At 30.4% G+C, this 18,956-nt stretch overlaps 1 protein-coding gene across 1 annotated transcript; it reads right to left on the bottom strand.

The window, feature by feature from the left end:
• Nucleotides 1–12,156: 12,156 nt before the first annotated feature.
• On the bottom strand, nucleotides 12,157–18,550 carry LOC129760647 (putative gustatory receptor 28a). Its single transcript, XM_055758303.1, has 7 exons — nucleotides 18,164–18,550; nucleotides 17,819–18,063; nucleotides 17,623–17,764; nucleotides 17,375–17,554; nucleotides 17,210–17,278; nucleotides 17,008–17,094; nucleotides 12,157–12,222 (listed from the first exon to the last, which is right to left on the bottom strand). Exons 1-7 carry the CDS (start codon nucleotides 18,548–18,550, stop codon nucleotides 12,157–12,159), a joined length of 1,176 nt encoding a protein of 391 aa, XP_055614278.1.
• Nucleotides 18,551–18,956: the final 406 nt, after the last annotated feature.

The following is an 18,956-nucleotide window of genomic DNA, read 5'->3' as shown; positions in this document are numbered from 1 at the left end:
TCTTTCTGGCATTATCTTCAAACAAAATAAATGTATTCAGATTCAAAAATCTTTGAACATGGTAAACTTCATAGATTAACTTTTTTATTTGAAAATTTATAAGATTTTCATAAAAAATTTATTAATAAAATTATTGAAATTATTTTAATAAAAATCTGCCCTTTTTGAATTTTCCACCTCAAAGAATGTCACTAGAAAATCCAAATCGAACCCCGTGTTCACACAAAATCTCACAGAAGAGACTTTGAACCGAATTACAAAATTAAATAAATTAAAATATGTACAAGGTCTCATGCAAAATTTGGATCAGATTATTCTAAGGAAAGGGGTTGCGCAACACACCTGAAGTTTTAATGGAATTATGTAGATTTTGTTCGGCATGATAAAAAAACCGTTTTTCGTCAATAATTTAGGTCTTTATCAACCAATTGTTCTCTTAATTTGAGTATTTTGAAGCTTTGATAATGACAATATTTCATCTGAGGAACGCGTTTCGATTAGAGTCAGGCCCGTGCGAAGGATCCGCTCATGGGGGGGGGGGGGGGGGGGGGGGGGTTTCAAAATTCAAAAATCAGAATCCAGATTTTCAAAGTTAAGAATTATTCCTTTTTCAGGCAAGTCATCTTTAATGTATTTAAAATGATGTTCCTTATCCTGAACTAGACATTTGCTTGTAAATAAATACTAAGAAGTCAAGTTTACAAATTTAACTTCAATTTTTCCTAAAACACAGAAAACGAATGCAATTTAAAATTTTGATTTAAAACCAGAATTTAATGCTTCAGACAAAAGAATCATAGAAATACAATTAAAAAAAAATCACTCAGATTTAAAAAGAATCTAAATCCGAATTCAAAGATAAATTTAAGACCAGGTAAAAAATTAATCATGATTTGAAATTATTCAGCAAAACGATTATAATTCGTCTTAATCAACATTCCGTTTTCATCATTTTTAACTCAGGGCTTGATTTAAAAATTTCCTTGTATTATTTTGAACTTTAAGAAACATTTATTCACGATTTGATTGCAAAATCATGATTAAGGAAAAAAAATCCATTTGAACTTATTTATTCAAAACCTTTATTCGAAAGAATTTATTCAAAACATATACCTACTTGATAAATAAATATAATTTAATACAAATAAAAATATCTATATTATTTCAAGAGTTCCAGTGATCAAAATCAGTTATAAAATCATTTTTTATAATCAAATTCTTCGAGTTATGAGGTTGAAAATGTTTTTAAAAGTAGAACTACGTTGTTCTACTCTTCCGAAGACAAAAATTTAAAATTAAAAAAACAAATTTATTTTTAAAAAATTAGAGAAAGGTTTACCATTAAATTAATTAAATTTATGTGCAATTTATGAAAAAAATTGAGCAAGTGACATAAATATACTTATGAAAGGTTTTTTGAAAACCTTAAATACGAATCAAAATCTGCTGATAAATTAAGATAAAAAAATATTTAAAAGTTTTTTTTCTTGATTTTTGATAAGTAGGTTTTAACAAAATTTGCTCGGATGTTGCCCGGATTTCGGACGATAAATGCCCGGATTTTGCCAGGTTTTAAGATAAATGTGGAAAAATATTTAATGAATAGTATAAATGAAGTAAAGTGAACAATTAGGAAACTGCTAAATCTTTTTCCGCCGAAACGAAAGTTACTTGGAAACTTGATAATTGATTTGAAGACTTTCTTTTTTTATGTTTTGAAGTTTTGTAAAAACAGAAATTTCTTAAATGATTTTTAATTATTTTTAAAAGTGATTTCAAAAACCAAAGCTGTTTGACATAAGGGGATTTTTTTTTATTATCAGACGGGTTTGCGCCGGGGGTCTTCAGATTTTCTCCAAAATTGAAAATTTGGTTCATTTTTGCGACTTAAAAACACATGTATTTTTTCAGATTTCTAACATTTTTATTTTTTGAGTTAGCTTCGGTTAGATTTTTTTGTAAATAAAAAATAACCATTTTTCAAAGCTACATAACTCTGTTGTTTCTCAACGGAAATTATAAAATAGCACATCAAAATGCATTGAAATTTTATCAGCTTTCCAAATAGAATAGTTGAAAAAAATTAAATAATGACCTTCAACATGAAAAGTTGTAAATAAACTTTAAATGGCGCCTAAAAGTACCGTCTGCACCACCGAATATTTTGCAAAAAATACCATTGTATAGCTCGATTTATGATGCAACTTTCATCTGAAGACACCAAAGTGGGCCATTAACACCTTGAAGAGTTATGAAAGAAATAATGACAATAAATCTCTTTTTTTGCATCGAAAACAAACAATGGTCGAACAACTGCACTCACATATGGAGATAGCAAGCACTTCTAACAACATCGAAACAAAAGAACTTATCAAAGCTGGTAAAAAACACTATTTTTTCGTCCTCTTCAGACTGCCCCTACTCGCATAACAGTCCCATATGAATTTTCGTCATTTTAGGTCAACATAAGGCTTCAGCATAAAAGACTAAAAAAAGAGGTTTTATTCTAGAAATTTCAAAAAAAAAATATCAATTCGTGGCTGTCCTATATGAAATATACCTGAATAACAGTTCCATATGTGCAATACAACGGATTTGGTTACTTTTCAATGTTTCTTTCGGCGAAATAGTCTTTGGTTTATTGCTTTGAATCATTTATACATTTTTTTAACTCACTTGATGTCGAATGATGCACACTAGTTTTCGAAGGCAGATCTGACTTTCTTTGGAAAACTATCGGATGCAATCAAAAATCGTAAAAAGATTCAACTTATAATGTGGAATTCATATTAATTTTTTGCAAAAGTATGTTTCTTTTTCTGACAATTGCATTTAGAATTTCAAAAATGATCAAATTTAAGTCTTAGAAAGAAGCTTGGTGAGAAAAATATATTTTGTATGGGACTGTTATGCTAGTAAATTCGAAAAAGGTTTCAAATGTGGTCGATTAACAGTCCCATAATGGATAAAAATTGTGCTCTCGACCTTACCAATAACCCAATTTCGAATATTTCAGGCCTAACGATTTATTATGACAACCTTGAAACGATTTTCGTTTATGCTGAAAGTGGTGGTCACAATTTAAAAATATATTCCAAAACAGAAAAAGCTGATAGTCTCGCTTGCTTATTTTTGTATATGGGACTTGTAGGAAATAGGAATGGTTAGAAGAATTGTATATAAATAATACTTTAGATGATTGAGCTGAATTGAGCGTGAGTATGTCAAACGGATTAGGTCAAACGAGTAGCCCGTTAATCTTCGATAGCTGCAAGCGTGTGAGTGAACACAAATGAACTCTTGAGTGTCGTATCCTAAGCGAATAGTATTAGGAAGACGAAGCATGTTGTGTGTGTCTCTGCGTGTCATGCGAATTGATGAATTGGTGTGCGTGAAGCTGATCCTTGGAACGGTAGAGGAAAATGTTGAATAAGGCAGTTAAGAAATGACTTTTGATGACGATAGACGCGTGAGAAAAAATGAACAGATTCGAAAAAATGTGTTCTCCAGAAACCTGTCCGGTCACTACAGGACTGTTATGAAAGAAGGGGCGGTAGATTGTTAACTGACTTCATGTTATATCCAAAAATCTAATAACATATTCGTTTATACCCAGTTTTGTACCAGGTCACAACAAGTTATGCGCATTTTACTGTCATTTTTAGAAGTTTATGCGTTAAGTTTTGCATCCGTAATTCCCCAGATTTGATTTAAAATGGACGATGGAACACTGAAGATTCGTGTGTGAGCGATCGAGGTAGCAAAACACTGACGACGAATTATGTTCGTTCTAGTATGGTAAACCTCAAAACTGGGCGAATGTAGAAAACGAATACGGTAAAAGTATCATATTTTCATTATTTTACAGCCTGGGCTGGCCATACTGAGCTCTTTAATTATTTCTACAACATTTGTGCCACTTTCTCATACTTTTTTGATCAATCGGAAAGGATTTTGGTGTCCAGTGCTTAGCTCCCGATATAAAAACTATGTAAAGCACGTCTATATTTCATTTTTTTAATCACGTTTTTGTGATCCCAAACACAGGGACTGAACCTTCTACTATTGGCATTGATTATGCTTAAGCAATAAACCAAAGACTATTTCGCCGAAAGAAACATTGAAAAGTAACCAAATCCGTTGTATTGCACATATGGAACTGTTATTCAGGTATATTTCATATAGGACAGCCACGAATTGATATTTTTTTTTTGAAATTTCTAGAATAAAACCTCTTTTTTTAGTCTTTTATGCTGAAGCCTTATGTTGACCTAAAATGACGAAAATTCATATGGGACTGTTATGCGAGTAGGGGCAGTCTGAAGAGGACGAAAAAATAGTGTTTTTTACCTGCTTTGGTAAGTTCTTTTGTTTCCATGTTGTAAGAAGTGCTTGCTATCTCCATATGTGAGCTCAGTTGTTCCACCATTGTTTGTTTTCGATGCAAAAAAAAGAGATTTATTGTCATTATTTCTTTCATAACTCTTCAAGGTGTTAATGGCCCACTTTGGTGTCTTCAGATGAAAGTTGCATCATAAATCGAGCTATACAATGGTATTTTTTGCAAAATATTCGGTGGTGCAGACGGTACTTTTAGGCGCCATTTAAAGTTTATTTACAACTTTTCATGTTGAAGGTCATTATTTAATTTTTTTCAACTATTCTATTTGGAAAGCTGATAAAATTTCAATGCATTTTGATGTGCTATTTTATAATTTTCGTTGAGAAACAACAGAGTTATGTAGCTTTGAAAAATGGTTATTTTTTATTTACAAAAAAATCTAACCGAAGCTAACTCAAAAAATAAAAATGTTAGAAATCTGAAAAAATACATGTGTTTTTAAGTCGCAAAAATGAACCAAATTTTCAATTTTGGGGAAAATCTGAAGACCCCCGGCGCAAATTGTCAGATAATAAAAAAAAAATCCCCATAAACCTTATTGCATATTTGGATTCAAGGGACCCAAATTAATAAAAAAAAAGGTTTCAAATTCTCTGCACCTGGGAAAAATGTGAAATTTGAGGCCTTTAGTAATTCATAAAAACTATTTTGAATATGGAGTTATGGATTCAGAATAATGAGAAACAGGAAATACAATTGAGGCTGAAATTGGTTTCTTGAGAAATGTGAGTGTTCAACACCTGTCACATGGTTACCAACTTGTGATACTTAGAATTTGTATTCTTTAAATGAATTTTAAAGTTAAAATGGTAGGTTTCAAATTTTAGTTACACTTCTTATCAAGGCCGGATTAAGGGGGGGGGCAAAAGGGGCAATTGCCCCGGGCCCCCCGGCTCAGGGGGGCCCCCCGAGGAAAAAAAAAGTTTGACATTACTTAAATCATACCACATACTTCAATTTCTTCAAATCTATGGAAAAAAAAACAAAACTAGAAAATAGGAGTGAAAACTTGAAATATAACAACAAGGGGCCTCCGTGAAATAATATTAAAAAAAGTTTTTCAAGCTAAGGGGGTCCCCTAGAGTAAGTAGTGAAAAAGTTTTCCCGCATTTTGCGGGATGAGTAAATCAAAATTTTGGTATTGAATTTCAAAATTTTCAACTCAAAATCTGGACAAAAATATTGGAAACCAAAATCGAAAAAAATAAAGACGAATATGAGGCAAAACACCTCCATTTTTCATTTTTTTTTATCGAAACATGTTAGCTCACAGTGCTAAAAGAGAAGCTTCTCGATAAAGCGATAAACATATCAGAATTTTACCCGGGCAGTATCCGGGTTTATACCGGGTATTATTATAAATTTTCACTTTTCAATCATTATTATTGAACTTTCCGTTGGTTTATTAATTCTAAACCGTTGTCACTTCCTATTTTTGAAAATAAATGCTTAAAAAACTGTAGTTGCTTAAATTGGATCGATTGACATTCCAGAGTTTCATTATTGAATTTCCATTCAAAATTCTGCTTTAGACTTATTGGAACATTTTCAACTGATTTAACCCAAAATTTTATCAGCTACTGAAGTAAATATCCTGAATTCAGTATATCATTTTCCAAATGATCATTCTCAAATTATCATAAAAACTATCTAATATTTGAGTTGCCAATATCATTGATTGATTTTATTAACATGAATATTTCTAAGTTTTTAATATTATCTTTATCCAGATTCAATTCATTGAGATTTTCAAGTCTTGTGGTGTTTTTTCACTTATTGAAGTTCAGTTTCATGGTTTTCTGAGTTTTGAGAACTCAGGATCTTTGTTTAAGGTATTAAACTCATTTTGATTCCTTTTTCAATGATAACTGATTCTGTGATTTAAACATTTAATCTCTATTCCAATTTTATTTTCAATCGATCATTTTTGCACTTATACCCCGTGAGCTGTGAGGGCTCCCGATTAAATTTTGGTCACATTTAGAATAGCAATTTGAAAACAATTTTTTTATCTGATGAAAATCATATTCATAAACATATTCATAAAATTTTTTATTGTGTTTCAAATATATAAAATTGAAGTTCCCATGTGGTGAAATTTATGCTTTGGTTCTGATTGTAACTTTGATTTTTTTTCAAACTTAATTCATATTTTTTTCTCAAAACTTGATTTGAAATCATGATTTAGATTTGAGACACTGAATTGTGGTTCGGAATATAACCTGATTTCTATTCTTGAATTCTTAAACTCTTATATCTGTATCTCAATGAAATTTGAGTTTAATTATTTTGTTTATTTTTTTGAATTTTGTCTTCTATGTTTTAAATTTTCATTATACTTCCCAATTGCCATGAGGAAAATTTTTCCCGATGAAACAAAATGAGAAATAAATTTGGAATTTTTCAGCTCATATCAGAGCATTCATTTTTTTTTAATTTCTAAACTTTTTTTTTAAATTTCTAAACCGCGATGTTTGCACGTGATTAATTAGCATTTTTTATTTGAAGGTTCCAAAAACTAAAAGCAGACAACATGGCTATTAGAAGACAGTGTACTGAACTCATCTCCAGTTCTTTTACACGTTTGAAATGTTTTGTATTCTCTGGGATAGCATTTAAAAAAAATCGAATCATAGGGGCCCCCCGAGAAAAATTGCCCCGGGCCCCCCGATGGCTTAATCCGGCTTTGCTTCTTATTAAAAATTCGTTCCAAAGGTTTTTGTGTGTCAAGATTTGAGTTTCAATACAACTGGATTGCAAATCGAAATCTACAATTGATTAGATTAGTGAACGTCATATACAGTCGTGAAATGAAATGTCTTAAGCCTAAGGAGTGATTTTTGAATCAACTGATTTCCCGGTAAATTCATTTTTAGTACTGAAAATTTTAATTGAAAAAATCTTCATGGGGGGGGGGGGTTAAACCCCTAAATCCCCCCTCCCCCCGTTCGCACGGCCTTGATTAGAGTTATCATAAAACAACTATAACGTTCAAAATTAGCATCGATAAACGTTCATTCAGGTATTTTTTGTATTTGACCCATCAGAAGCTAATTTTTGAAACTCAAAAACCTTTTTACCAAACCATTGTCGAAATGGGATGTTAAGATAAACTTTGTCATAATGAAAGTTTTGTTAATGACTATAATTAAAACAAACCAGCCGATAGCAGATATTCGTGCATAACTTGGTTTTCATGTCCTTCCAAACCTAATTTCTTATAATTCCATACAAATTTTAGGCTCATTGTGCCCTCTATTTCCGTGGGCCAATCCCCAAATTTGGCACTGGACTTTGTGTTAGGCTTGGATCTATTTAAGCTTGCAACTTATAAGATTTTCTTAAGGGGGGGGGTAGGGTCTAACGGGTATAAAAAAAACACCATTTTCACGATTTTTTTCTAGAGTTATCGTTCGAACAAATGTATTCAAACTTTTTGCATTATACAAAGCATTGTTAAAAGAACATTTAGTAATTTTTTCGTAGAAAAATATTGAAAAATGAGCCGGTGACGGAGCATTTTCGAGGATGCCTTTTAGAAAACAGGATTTGCGGTGGACACTGTATCTCAGCACAGAATCATCTGAAGTCAAAAAATCAGAGCAAAATATTTTTAATAGATGTTTTTCTGGACCCCAACGTTTTTATTTAACTAAAAAATATTTTTATGAAATTTTTGTGGCGGTTTGAAGTAAAAACTACGATTTTTCACTTTAAAATCCACCATTTTTCACCTCTAAAATCACCCCAAAGTAAAAAAATCAAAAAAGAAAAACGTTGGGGTCTGGTATTTTATATGTAGAAAATATGTTCCAAATTTGAATAGAATCGGATAAGTAGTTTTCAAATGACGATGTCCACGGACTTTAAAAATGTGCTTTCGAGAAAAACGCGTTTGAAGTTTTTGCTCTTGCTTACTTGCAGTATTAGATAGGAGGAGATAAAGGCCTATAACTTCTACAGTTTTGCTTCAATTGACTTGAAAATTTGACACAACATTCTTGAAATGTTTTACAATAAGAAAATAAAAAAATAAAAAAATCGATTTTTTGAAAGTGTTAGACCCTACCCCCCCCCTCCCCCCCCTTAAGATGGCTGATTTAGGCATTCTAGTGTCGATTAACTATCTTTGAAAAGATCGAAGGCTTTGAAATTATCATTTATTTTTCCTTTACTTTGCAATTAAAGATTAAAAAGATTCAGAAACACATTTCAACGCTTTTAAGAACAAATATTTCCTAGTTTAGTTTTGTCCTAAATAATATTCACATGATCGCACAAAAAAACTTAATAATAAAATTGATGTGAGCGAGCAGTGTTGCAAACCTTATCTGCTTAAATGGGCCTTTGAGATTTAATTCCTTTTAATTTTTGGGAATAAATGGATCGATTTCATCACCAAATCACATTATTTTTTAAGTTTTTAAGCATTTTAAGTCAATTTAGCATTCACTTTAAGATTATACTTTGATTTATTTATATAGCTAACCATAAAATTTCGTGACGTCACAACGCTTTGCAAAACCCTGCTTAAAAAAATGGTGCGTTGTGACGTCAAAATTTGAAAAAATCAAAAATCCGATTTGTTGGTTGTTATGAATCGATACTTTCCTGAAATTTTTAGAAAATTTGATCAAATAGAAGAGCAGAAAAATGCGGCGTTGTAAAAAAAAACTGAAAAGTAGAAAAAGAGGCGCGTTGTGACGTCACGATTCCTTTTGCTTATATTTTGCTAACTTTTTATTCTATACAAATACTTTTGGTTCAAATTGAAGAGAATTAAATTTTGACCTTACAATGTACAATTTTTACCAATGTACGATATGACCTGTAAAACTTACATACAATATACCAAAAAATTGTTTTGCAAACGTTGTTACGTCACGCTGGAATGGGTCTAAAGAATTCGAGATAATTCAAATATGCCAGGGATGCCTAGATATTGTTTAAAACTTCTCGGATTTTGTTTTGCTTTATTCAGATTATTTGCTAAATCATATAAAAACTCAAGGTTTTTTATCAAAATTTTAAGATTTTGTGCTCAAAAACGATTTTGAAATATTTTCAAAATGAACATAATTTTTTGATTAACTAAAATACAATTTCCACACTGCTGCTGAAAATTTTAAATTTCAGGTAATTTTCTTCCTTTTTTCTTTTGCATTTTTTAAGAATGATGTTTTGATTTTGTTCAGATTTGCCCATTTTTACGCATCTTTCAAAAATCGCTCCGAACTACTCGTCCATGTGAAAACGTGTAGTAAAAAGTATGGTTAGTTTATGGTTAAAAATATTCGTTGTTTTAACCTTATTCGATATCAAGTAAGCAATTTCAAATTGCTTAGCACCTGTTTCAACATGTTTTGTCACCGATTTCACATGAACCTAATCTCTTTGGTGAAAGAAAGAAAGTCATCTGATGTTATTTAAGTTATTCGTTACATCTTGAAAATCTGAGAAGCCCTTGCTTGAAAAGATCTTGTATTTAATATATCATATGTATATATCATCTGGTTTAATATAATTGACTCAAAAACATAAGGGCATTCAACTGGAAGAAAAAGAACAAACGCGAAACGATCGCTATTGAGTTTTTCATAAAAAAAAACTCAATAAAATATTCGACCATATATTCGACAGAATATTCGGCCGAATATTCGTCGGGCAGAATAGTTGAAATGGTGAATATTAGATATTTGGCCGTTGGCCGAATACCACTATTCGGTACTTGACTGAGTCGATTTGAGGTCATTTTTGAATCTCTCAAACCCTGGGGTCTTAAAAGCTTCGTCTTGGTCCAAAACTCATCCATAATTTTTTGCAGAACTTTTCAGTAACGTTTACATGAGTAAATTTGAACTTTTAGGTTTGTATGGGAAAATTGAATATTTTGTACTGAAAAATAAACATCACTTTTGCTTCTTCTGTGGCACCGAGCCAGCTGACAGTTTTTGTGCCAATTTATCAAATTCCGAAAGGAAATTTTCCGCTCAACAACTTTGTAGAAGATCGTAACTTCGTATCTTATAAGGCAAAAAAGTTATTAGCAGTTAAACAGAGGTATGCCTTTTCGCATTGATAAGCAATAAGTTCAATTGACATCCCTGCTGGGTGCCTGGCGAGGTATTGCATGGCTACTTTTCATGCTATACTTCGCGAGTCTCCAGGAGTGATGTCAATCGAATTTATTATTTATCAATGCGAAAAGACATAGCTCTGTTAATCAGCTAATAACTTTTTTGCTTAATAAGATACGAAGTTCTGATATTCTACAAAGCTGTTCAGCGGAAAATTTCCTTTCGGAATTTGATAAATTGGCACAAAAACTGTCAGCTGGCTCGGTTCCACAGAAGAAACAAAAATGATGTTGATTTTTCAGTACAAAATATTCAATTTTCCCACACAAACCTAAAAGTTCAAATTTACTCATATAAAAGTTACTTGAAAATTCTGCAAAAAATCATGGATGTGTTTTGGACCAAGACGAAGCTTTTTAGACCCCAGGGTTTGAGAAATTCAAAAATGACCCCAAATCGACTCAGTCTAATTCGGTACATCGCTAGTTGTTTCGGTAGGAAATGTAGAACTTTACAAAACTAATTTTTTTAATGGATATTTCCGACCGGAATTAAAAAAAAAAATATGCGGTCTTAAAACTCAACTCAAGTTAGTTTTACCATATTATATTCTGATAAAGTATAGGTTTTCTGATTTGAATTTGAAAGTTTTTCCAAACAAATATTGTTCTTTTGAATCGTTCTGGTAAATCATGTTATATTTTTCAATACGGTCTTATTGTGCTTGCAAAACTTATACTTAATTGTTCAGTTCACAGTACTTAAGCATATTTTTCCTTCAGAAAAATCTAACTTTACAGGAATATAGTAATTCCTTTACCAAACCAAGCTCCAAACCGAGTACAAATTTAAAATTACTAGAATTTCCGGCTAAATTAGACTAACACCAACCAAAGGCTTCCGGTAACTGATTGAATCGCAATTGCCAAACTATCGACGACATCAGCAGCAGCTAGCAACGGTTGACAAAAACCATCCCTTGATAGCTCCAAATTTCATCTTCCGAAATTTAGTTTCATTCTCTGGCCCGGAGCTAGAACACTAAATAGATTTGTTCGTTAGCTTAGTTAGCCAGTTATTTAGGCAGACTAGTTAGTTGCCATCGATCGGCACTCGTGTCGGGGTGGACTAATTAAGTTCAACTTCCACGAACTAAATGGTCAGGCATCGATGGCCAGATGACTTCTATCATCATAATTAGGTTTTCGGATCCTCGATAGTGGGTGGGCAGCTGTTTTTGGGAGTGTTGACTAACCTTTAACGGAATAAGTAGTGTTTATATTGGTGAAAATCAACTGGAAACGAAATCAAGCAATCAATTTTTTAACTTTTATATTTTTATTTTATTTTCGGGTAACATTTTAAAAAGTTCCTTGTATTAATTTGATTTTTTTTTATTTGACCTGTGATATCAATCATAATATTTGATCAACTGGATTGAAACGTTATCATTTAAAATCTGCATCAACTTCAATAATTAGTTTTCAAAATCCATTACGTGAGACAAAAAACTGAGTTTGTGCATTTAGATGGAAACAATAACTTTGTTGCCCCCTGGCAATAAAAACATTTGTTTTGGTTTTTTTTTCACGACTTATCGACTGAATCAGATAAAACATCCCATTTGCACTTATAAATTCAAATACGTTTTATCATATGCGGCAGCCATTTTTTGTTTCAACCGGATCGGGAGTTTTCAAATTGAATTAAAATTATCAGATAGGTCGTCGATGTGGCCACTATCTGCAATGTGGATAGAGAAACAGAGAGATGGAGTTCAATCAGTGCGCTTCGGAAACAATTTAATCAAGAGGGCAAAAATTATCACGGTCAATCACGATGGAACAAAAAGCGGTGGAAAATTAAACATCGGAATGGAATCAATCACACACAACAGTGAAATTTACATCAATTAACGCTCATTAAAAATCGCAAACAGTAATGTGCACCGGAATCCATTTGATTGCTCTTCGAGAAGTCTGTGACAATTATTCTTTGAAAAAATTCTGTTAATTAAACTTTGTAATACCATTGAAACATAACAAGATTATTTTTTGACTTGAATATTTCACCTGTTTTTTTTTTCGTTTTTTATCGTTTAATGGATGTTTGTGAGAAACAAATTCAAGTTTGAAAATATTTTAAAAAATCGTATGTTCATTATTCTGAAAATCCAAATATTTCTGGGAGCCAATTTTTTATCAGAAACAAAAAAAATCGTTCATTTTAAATTATTCGATGTGAATTAAAATTAAAAATATCACAACAATCCACCTCCTCCCGCCAACGGGATTGATTCAGGCAAAAATTAAAACGAATCCAAATCCATTAGTATTATCTTGGAACATCAGTAACTCCAACAAACGGCACTCGGAAATCAAGAAAGCCGTTCATCAAACGAAACAATAAATCAATCAATCACACAATTTGTGCGTTCGTCCATTTCCATCGGCCGGGATTTTGACGATTTAAAATAGTGGCAGCAAAGTGGTGTTACAGCATTAAAATATGTACGAGGCTTTAAAAACCTTAAAAAAAATAAATGCTTAAAATTATGAAAATTTAAATGAACAATTCAAGACTTGCACATTGGAATTTGATTTCAATAATTTTTTATTACTTTTGATATTTGTTGAATTTTAAATGTTTTCCTATACTTAAATTCTGAAAATTTTTAATCATTTTTGACATTTGTGCCATTTTTATCATCTTAGAAATATTTGAAGTTTTTGTGATTTTATTGATGAATTAATTCTCCGTAATTTTTGTCATTTTTGTGAATTTTGTTATTTCTATAATTTTTGTATTTTTTCTAATTTTTGTTATTTTAGTATTTTTTTTCAATTTTGTTTTTTTTTGTAGTTTTTCTAATTTTTGTAATTTATGTCATTTTTGTAAGTTTTGTCATTTTTGTACATTTTGTACTTTTGTAATTTTTGTAATTTTTTGTAATTTTTTGTAATTTTTTGTAATTTTTGTAATTTTTGAATTTTTAAAATTTTTAAAATTTTTGTAATTTTTGTAGTTTTTGTAATTTTTGTAATTTTTGTAATTTTTGTAATTTTTGTCATTTATGTCAGTTTTGTAATTTTTGTAATTTTTGTCATTTTTGTAATTTTTGTAATTTTTGTAATTTTTGTAATTTTTGTAATTTTTGTCATTTTTGTCATTTATGTCATTTTTGTCATTTTTGTCATTTTTGTAATTTTTGTCATTTTTGTCATTTTTGTCATTTTTGTCATTTTTGTCATTTTTGTCATTTTTGTCATTTTTGTCATTTTTGTCATTTTTGTCATTTTTGTCATTTTTGTCATTTTTGTCATTTTTGTCATTTTTGTCATTTTTGTCATTTTTGTCATTTTTGTCATTTTTGTCATTTTTGTCATTTTTGTCATTTTTGTCATTTTTGTCATTTTTGTCATTTTTGTCATTTTTGTCATTTTTGTCATTTTTGTCATTTTTGTCATTTTTGTCATTTTTGTCATTTTTGTCATTTTTGTCATTTTTGTCATTTTTGTCATTTTTGTCATTTTTGTCATTTTTGTCATTTTTGTCATTTTTGTCATTTTTGTCATTTTTGTCATTTTTGTCATTTTTGTCATTTTTGTCATTTTTGTCATTTTTGTCATTTTTGTCATTTTTGTCATTTTTGTCATTTTTGTCATTTTTGTCATTTTTGTCATTTTTGTCATTTTTGTCATTTTTGTCATTTTTGTCATTTTTGTCATTTTTGTCATTTTTGTCATTTTTGTCATTTTTGTCATTTTTGTCATTTTTGTCATTTTTGTCATTTTTGTCATTTTTGTCATTTTTGTCATTTTTGTCATTTTTGTCATTTTTGTCATTTTTGTCATTTTTGTCATTTTTGTCATTTTTGTCATTTTTGTCATTTTTGTCATTTTTGTCATTTTTGTCATTTTTGTCATTTTTGTCAATTTTGTCATTTTTGTCATTTTTGTCATTTTTGTCATTTTTGTCATTTTTGTCATTTTTGTCATTTTTGTCATTTTTGTCATTTTTGTCATTTTTGTCATTTTTGTCATTTTTGTCATTTTTGTCATTTTTGTCATTTTTGTCATTTTTGTCATTTTTGTCATTTTTGTCATTTTTGTCATTTTTGTAATTTTTGTCATTTTTGTCATTTTTGTCATTTTTGTCATTTTTGTCATTTTTGTCATTTTTGTCATTTTTGTCATTTTTGTCATTTTTGTCATTTTTGTCATTTTTGTCATTTTTGTCATTTTTGTCATTTTTGTCATTTTTGTCATTTTTGTCATTTTTGTCATTTTTGTCATTTTTGTCATTTTTGTCATTTTTGTCATTTTTGTCATTTTTGTCATTTTTGTCATTTTTGTCATTTTTGTCATTTTTGTCATTTTTGTCATTTTTGTCATTTTTGTCATTTTTGTCATTTTTGTCATTTTTGTCATTTTTGTCATTTTTGTCATTTTTGTCATTTTTGTCATTTTTGTCATTTTTGTCATTTTTGTCATTTTTGTCATTTTTGTCATTTTTGTCATTTTTGTCATTTTTGTCATTTTTGTCATTTTTGTCATTTTTGTCATTTTTGTCATTTTTGTCATTTTTGTCATTTTTGTCATTTTTGTCATTTTTGTCATTTTTGTCATTTTTGTCATTTTTGTCATTTTTGTCATTTTTGTCATTTTTGTCATTTTTGTCATTTTTGTCATTTTTGTCATTTTTGTCATTTTTGTCATTTTTGTCATTTTTGTCATTTTTGTCATTTTTGTCATTTTTGTCATTTTTGTCATTTTTGTCATTTTTGTCATTTTTGTCATTTTTGTCATTTTTGTCATTTTTGTCATTTTTGTCATTTTTGTCATTTTTGTCATTTTTGTCATTTTTGTCATTTTTGTCATTTTTGTCATTTTTGTCATTTTTGTCATTTTTGTCATTTTTGTCATTTTTGTCATTTTTGTCATTTTTGTCATTTTTGTCATTTTTGTCATTTTTGTCATTTTTGTCATTTTTGTCATTTTTGTCATTTTTGTCATTTTTGTCATTTTTGTCATTTTTGTCATTTTTGTCATTTTTGTCATTTTTGTCATTTTTGTCATTTTTGTCATTTTTGTCATTTTTGTCATTTTTGTCATTTTTGTCATTTTTGTCATTTTTGTCATTTTTGTCATTTTTGTCATTTTTGTCATTTTTGTCATTTTTGTCATTTTTGTAATTTTTGTAATTTTTGTCATTTTTGTCATTTTTGTCATTTTTGTCATTTTTGTCATTTTTGTCATTTTTGTCATTTTTGTCATTTTTGTCATTTTTGTCATTTTTGTAATTTTTGTAATTTTTGTCATTTTTGTCATTTTTGTCATTTTTGTCATTTTTGTAATTTTTGTCATTTTTGTCATTTTTGTCATTTTTGTCATTTTTGTCATTTTTGTCATTTTTGTCATTTTTGTCATTTTTGTCATTTTTGTCATTTTTGTCATTTTTGTCATTTTTGCCATTTTTGTCATTTTTGTCATTTTTGTCATTTTTGTCATTTTTGTCATTTTTGTCATTTTTGTCATTTTTGTCATTTTTGTCATTTTTGTCATTTTTGTCATTTTTGTCATTTTTGTCATTTTTGTCATTTTTGTCATTTTTGTCATTTTTGTCATTTTTGTCATTTTTGTCATTTTTTGTCATTTTTGTCATTTTTGTCATTTTTGTCATTTTTGTCATTTTTGTCATTTTTGTCATTTTTGTCATTTTTGTCATTTTTGTCATTTTTGTCATTTTTGTCATTTTTGTCATTTTTGTCATTTTTGTCATTTTTGTCATTTTTGTCATTTTTGTCATTTTTGTCATTTTTGTCATTTTTGTCATTTTTGTCATTTTTGTCATTTTTGTCATTTTTGTCATTTTTGTCATTTTTGTCATTTTTGTCATTTTTGTCATTTTTGTCATTTTTGTCATTTTTGTCATTTTTGTCATTTTTGTCATTTTTGTCATTTTTGTCATTTTTGTCATTTTTGTCATTTTTGTCATTTTTGTCATTTTTGTCATTTTTGTCATTTTTGTCATTTTTGTCATTTTTGTCATTTTTGTCATTTTTGTCATTTTTGTCATTTTTGTCATTTTTGTCATTTTTTTCAATTGTGTCCTTTTTTGCCATTTTTTGTCGCATTTTATTTCATCAGTTGGTTTTTTTCGGTTTTGTGGTTCCTTGGAATCTGTTGAAATTTCTGTAATTTAAAAAAATGTGTATTTTCTTATGATTGGTTATATTTTTTGTCATTTTTGTTATACATATTTTAGTTCGAAATATTCAAAAAATTCAGTATGATTATGATGATAATTTTGGCATATTTGGTTGGTTTTGCTTCATGTTGTATTTTATTGCCATTCCGGATTTTTCAATTGTGTTTTGTTAAATTCTATTAGTTTTATGATTTTTTTTTATTTAGTGTAGTGAAATTTGAGATTTTTCAAATTAATAAGCTGACACATTCTTAGCTTAACAACTATTGGACATTTAAACAAGAAAACATGTAGAAAAAGGTTTAAGTGGTTTCTTACCGAATAAACAAGACTCCAATCGAATGGAAACAATCCACAGGTCAGTGTCGGTGTTCGATGACCCATTTGCATCAGGAAAAGACGAAGCTGATTTTAAAAGTAAAGAATTGTGAATGTTAGAAATTTTCATAAACTTCACATCGAAGCTGAAGGTTTTCACAAAGTTTAAAGAACTTATAAACAAAATTGAACTGAAACCTACCATTTCAGCAGCATCTGTATTTTTCGTTGCATTTATTGCCTGATCGATTAAACTTGATGTACGTTGAGCCTAGCATTCAAAAATTTAACAATTAAGGAATAGTTATGGATGCTGATAGATTTTTGACATAGATATGCATGGAAATTTTGAGGTTCAAAAATTTACCTGTGATTTGAGAGCTCCCCCAACCGAAACTATGAAAATGATGTTCAATGAGTAGATGAAGGTCCACATCAAATCTTCGAGGGGAAAATCGGCAATGGAGATTCCTCGCCGAATGAAAACTACGGTACCGAATGCGTAAAATAGCAGATAGATGAAGGATCCAGCGATGGCAATCATAATCTGTAAAAAAAATTAAAATTTATGAAAACACTTTTCTGCATTAGAATGATTCCTTAAAACAATATTACCTGTCCACTGTAACAAAGATTAACAGTTTCAGTAATATCACAAACTTGGTCATAGATTTGCATATACTGCTGAATGGTTGGAATGGAAAATTGTTCAGCAACTTTGATAATTTTCCCGTCGCCTGAAGGTACGCAATTGGAGCTGTGGATAAAACGGGTTAAGCTATCGCTTCTTCCGAAATCGACTCCATACTACCTGATAATTTGATTCAAAGCACTTAATCGAATGCACACCAGTGATCCGGCAATGCTAAAAATGGTGACCAACATCATCAGGCTCGCATTCGGATAGGTGAAGGCAAACATGGTCACTAGGGTGTATTTTTGGTTCAGCACTTTTTCGATAAAATACGCAAGCAAGATCAGCATCCCCGTCAGGGAAAATCCGATCATCGACAAATAGGTCCGGGTATAGTACATGTTGGCCCCAAGCGCCAGAAGCTAGTTTGAGATGAAAAACACACAACTATAAACTATTTCTTCTCGGGATAAGATTCAAGAAAAGGGAACAGCTTCCAAACAGCCCCTTCTTCCTATTTACCTGTTGGTCCACGTGATAGACACTTGTATACAGAGACCACACCTTGTGCCGGTTGAGAAAGTTCCAGAAAAGTCCAAACACGGCACAAAAATAGCACATAAACCAGAGCATCCGATTGCCAATAATCATCAGCGGCGAGAAGGCAGACGAAAAATCCCCCAACCAAACGTTGGCCACCCAGAGGCCCAAAGCGAGTGCCAGATAGGCCGGAAATAGCAACCAATCGAAGATGGACGTCCGAATTTTGCCACTCTCAATCGACCCAACTATCGTGAAGCAGGCATAGCCGTTCAGCTTCAGGAACAGGTAGTGCAGTATCATGCACTCGTAGATGTTGGTTTTGGGAAACTTCCAAATGATGGACAGCATTTCAGTAAGCTTCGGCATCTTGATGGGCGATTGATGATGGTGAGAGTCGGAAGGAACTGACCAGGACCAGCAGCTGAGGCGGATTTAACAACCGGGCCTCAGCGTATGGAACCGAATGCCCTATTCTGGAGTATCAATTTCATCAATTTCAGTGATATGAAAGTTAGGAAGATAACGATGATAGCTTGATGATGATTGCTTTCGATAAATCGTATGCCCAGAAATTCAATGGTATGAACTTCCATACTTTTGTGATATTGATACGAACATAAAATTGAATTGATCATATTTTTTTTTGTCAAGTAACTTAGGGAAACACTTTTTATAAGTCAAAAACAAATGTTTTTTGTCCATCAACATTAAAAAAGAACGTTGGAATCCTGGTATTGAAAAAAAAATACAGTAGGTAAGTTCATTGGACGCT

Source organism: Uranotaenia lowii, unplaced genomic scaffold (assembly GCF_029784155.1).
Source record: "Uranotaenia lowii strain MFRU-FL unplaced genomic scaffold, ASM2978415v1 HiC_scaffold_70, whole genome shotgun sequence".
Taxonomy (NCBI): domain Eukaryota; kingdom Metazoa; phylum Arthropoda; class Insecta; order Diptera; family Culicidae; genus Uranotaenia; species Uranotaenia lowii.
The sequence above is the reverse complement of the archived record's forward strand: the minus strand, read 5'-3'. Positions and strand labels throughout refer to the sequence as shown.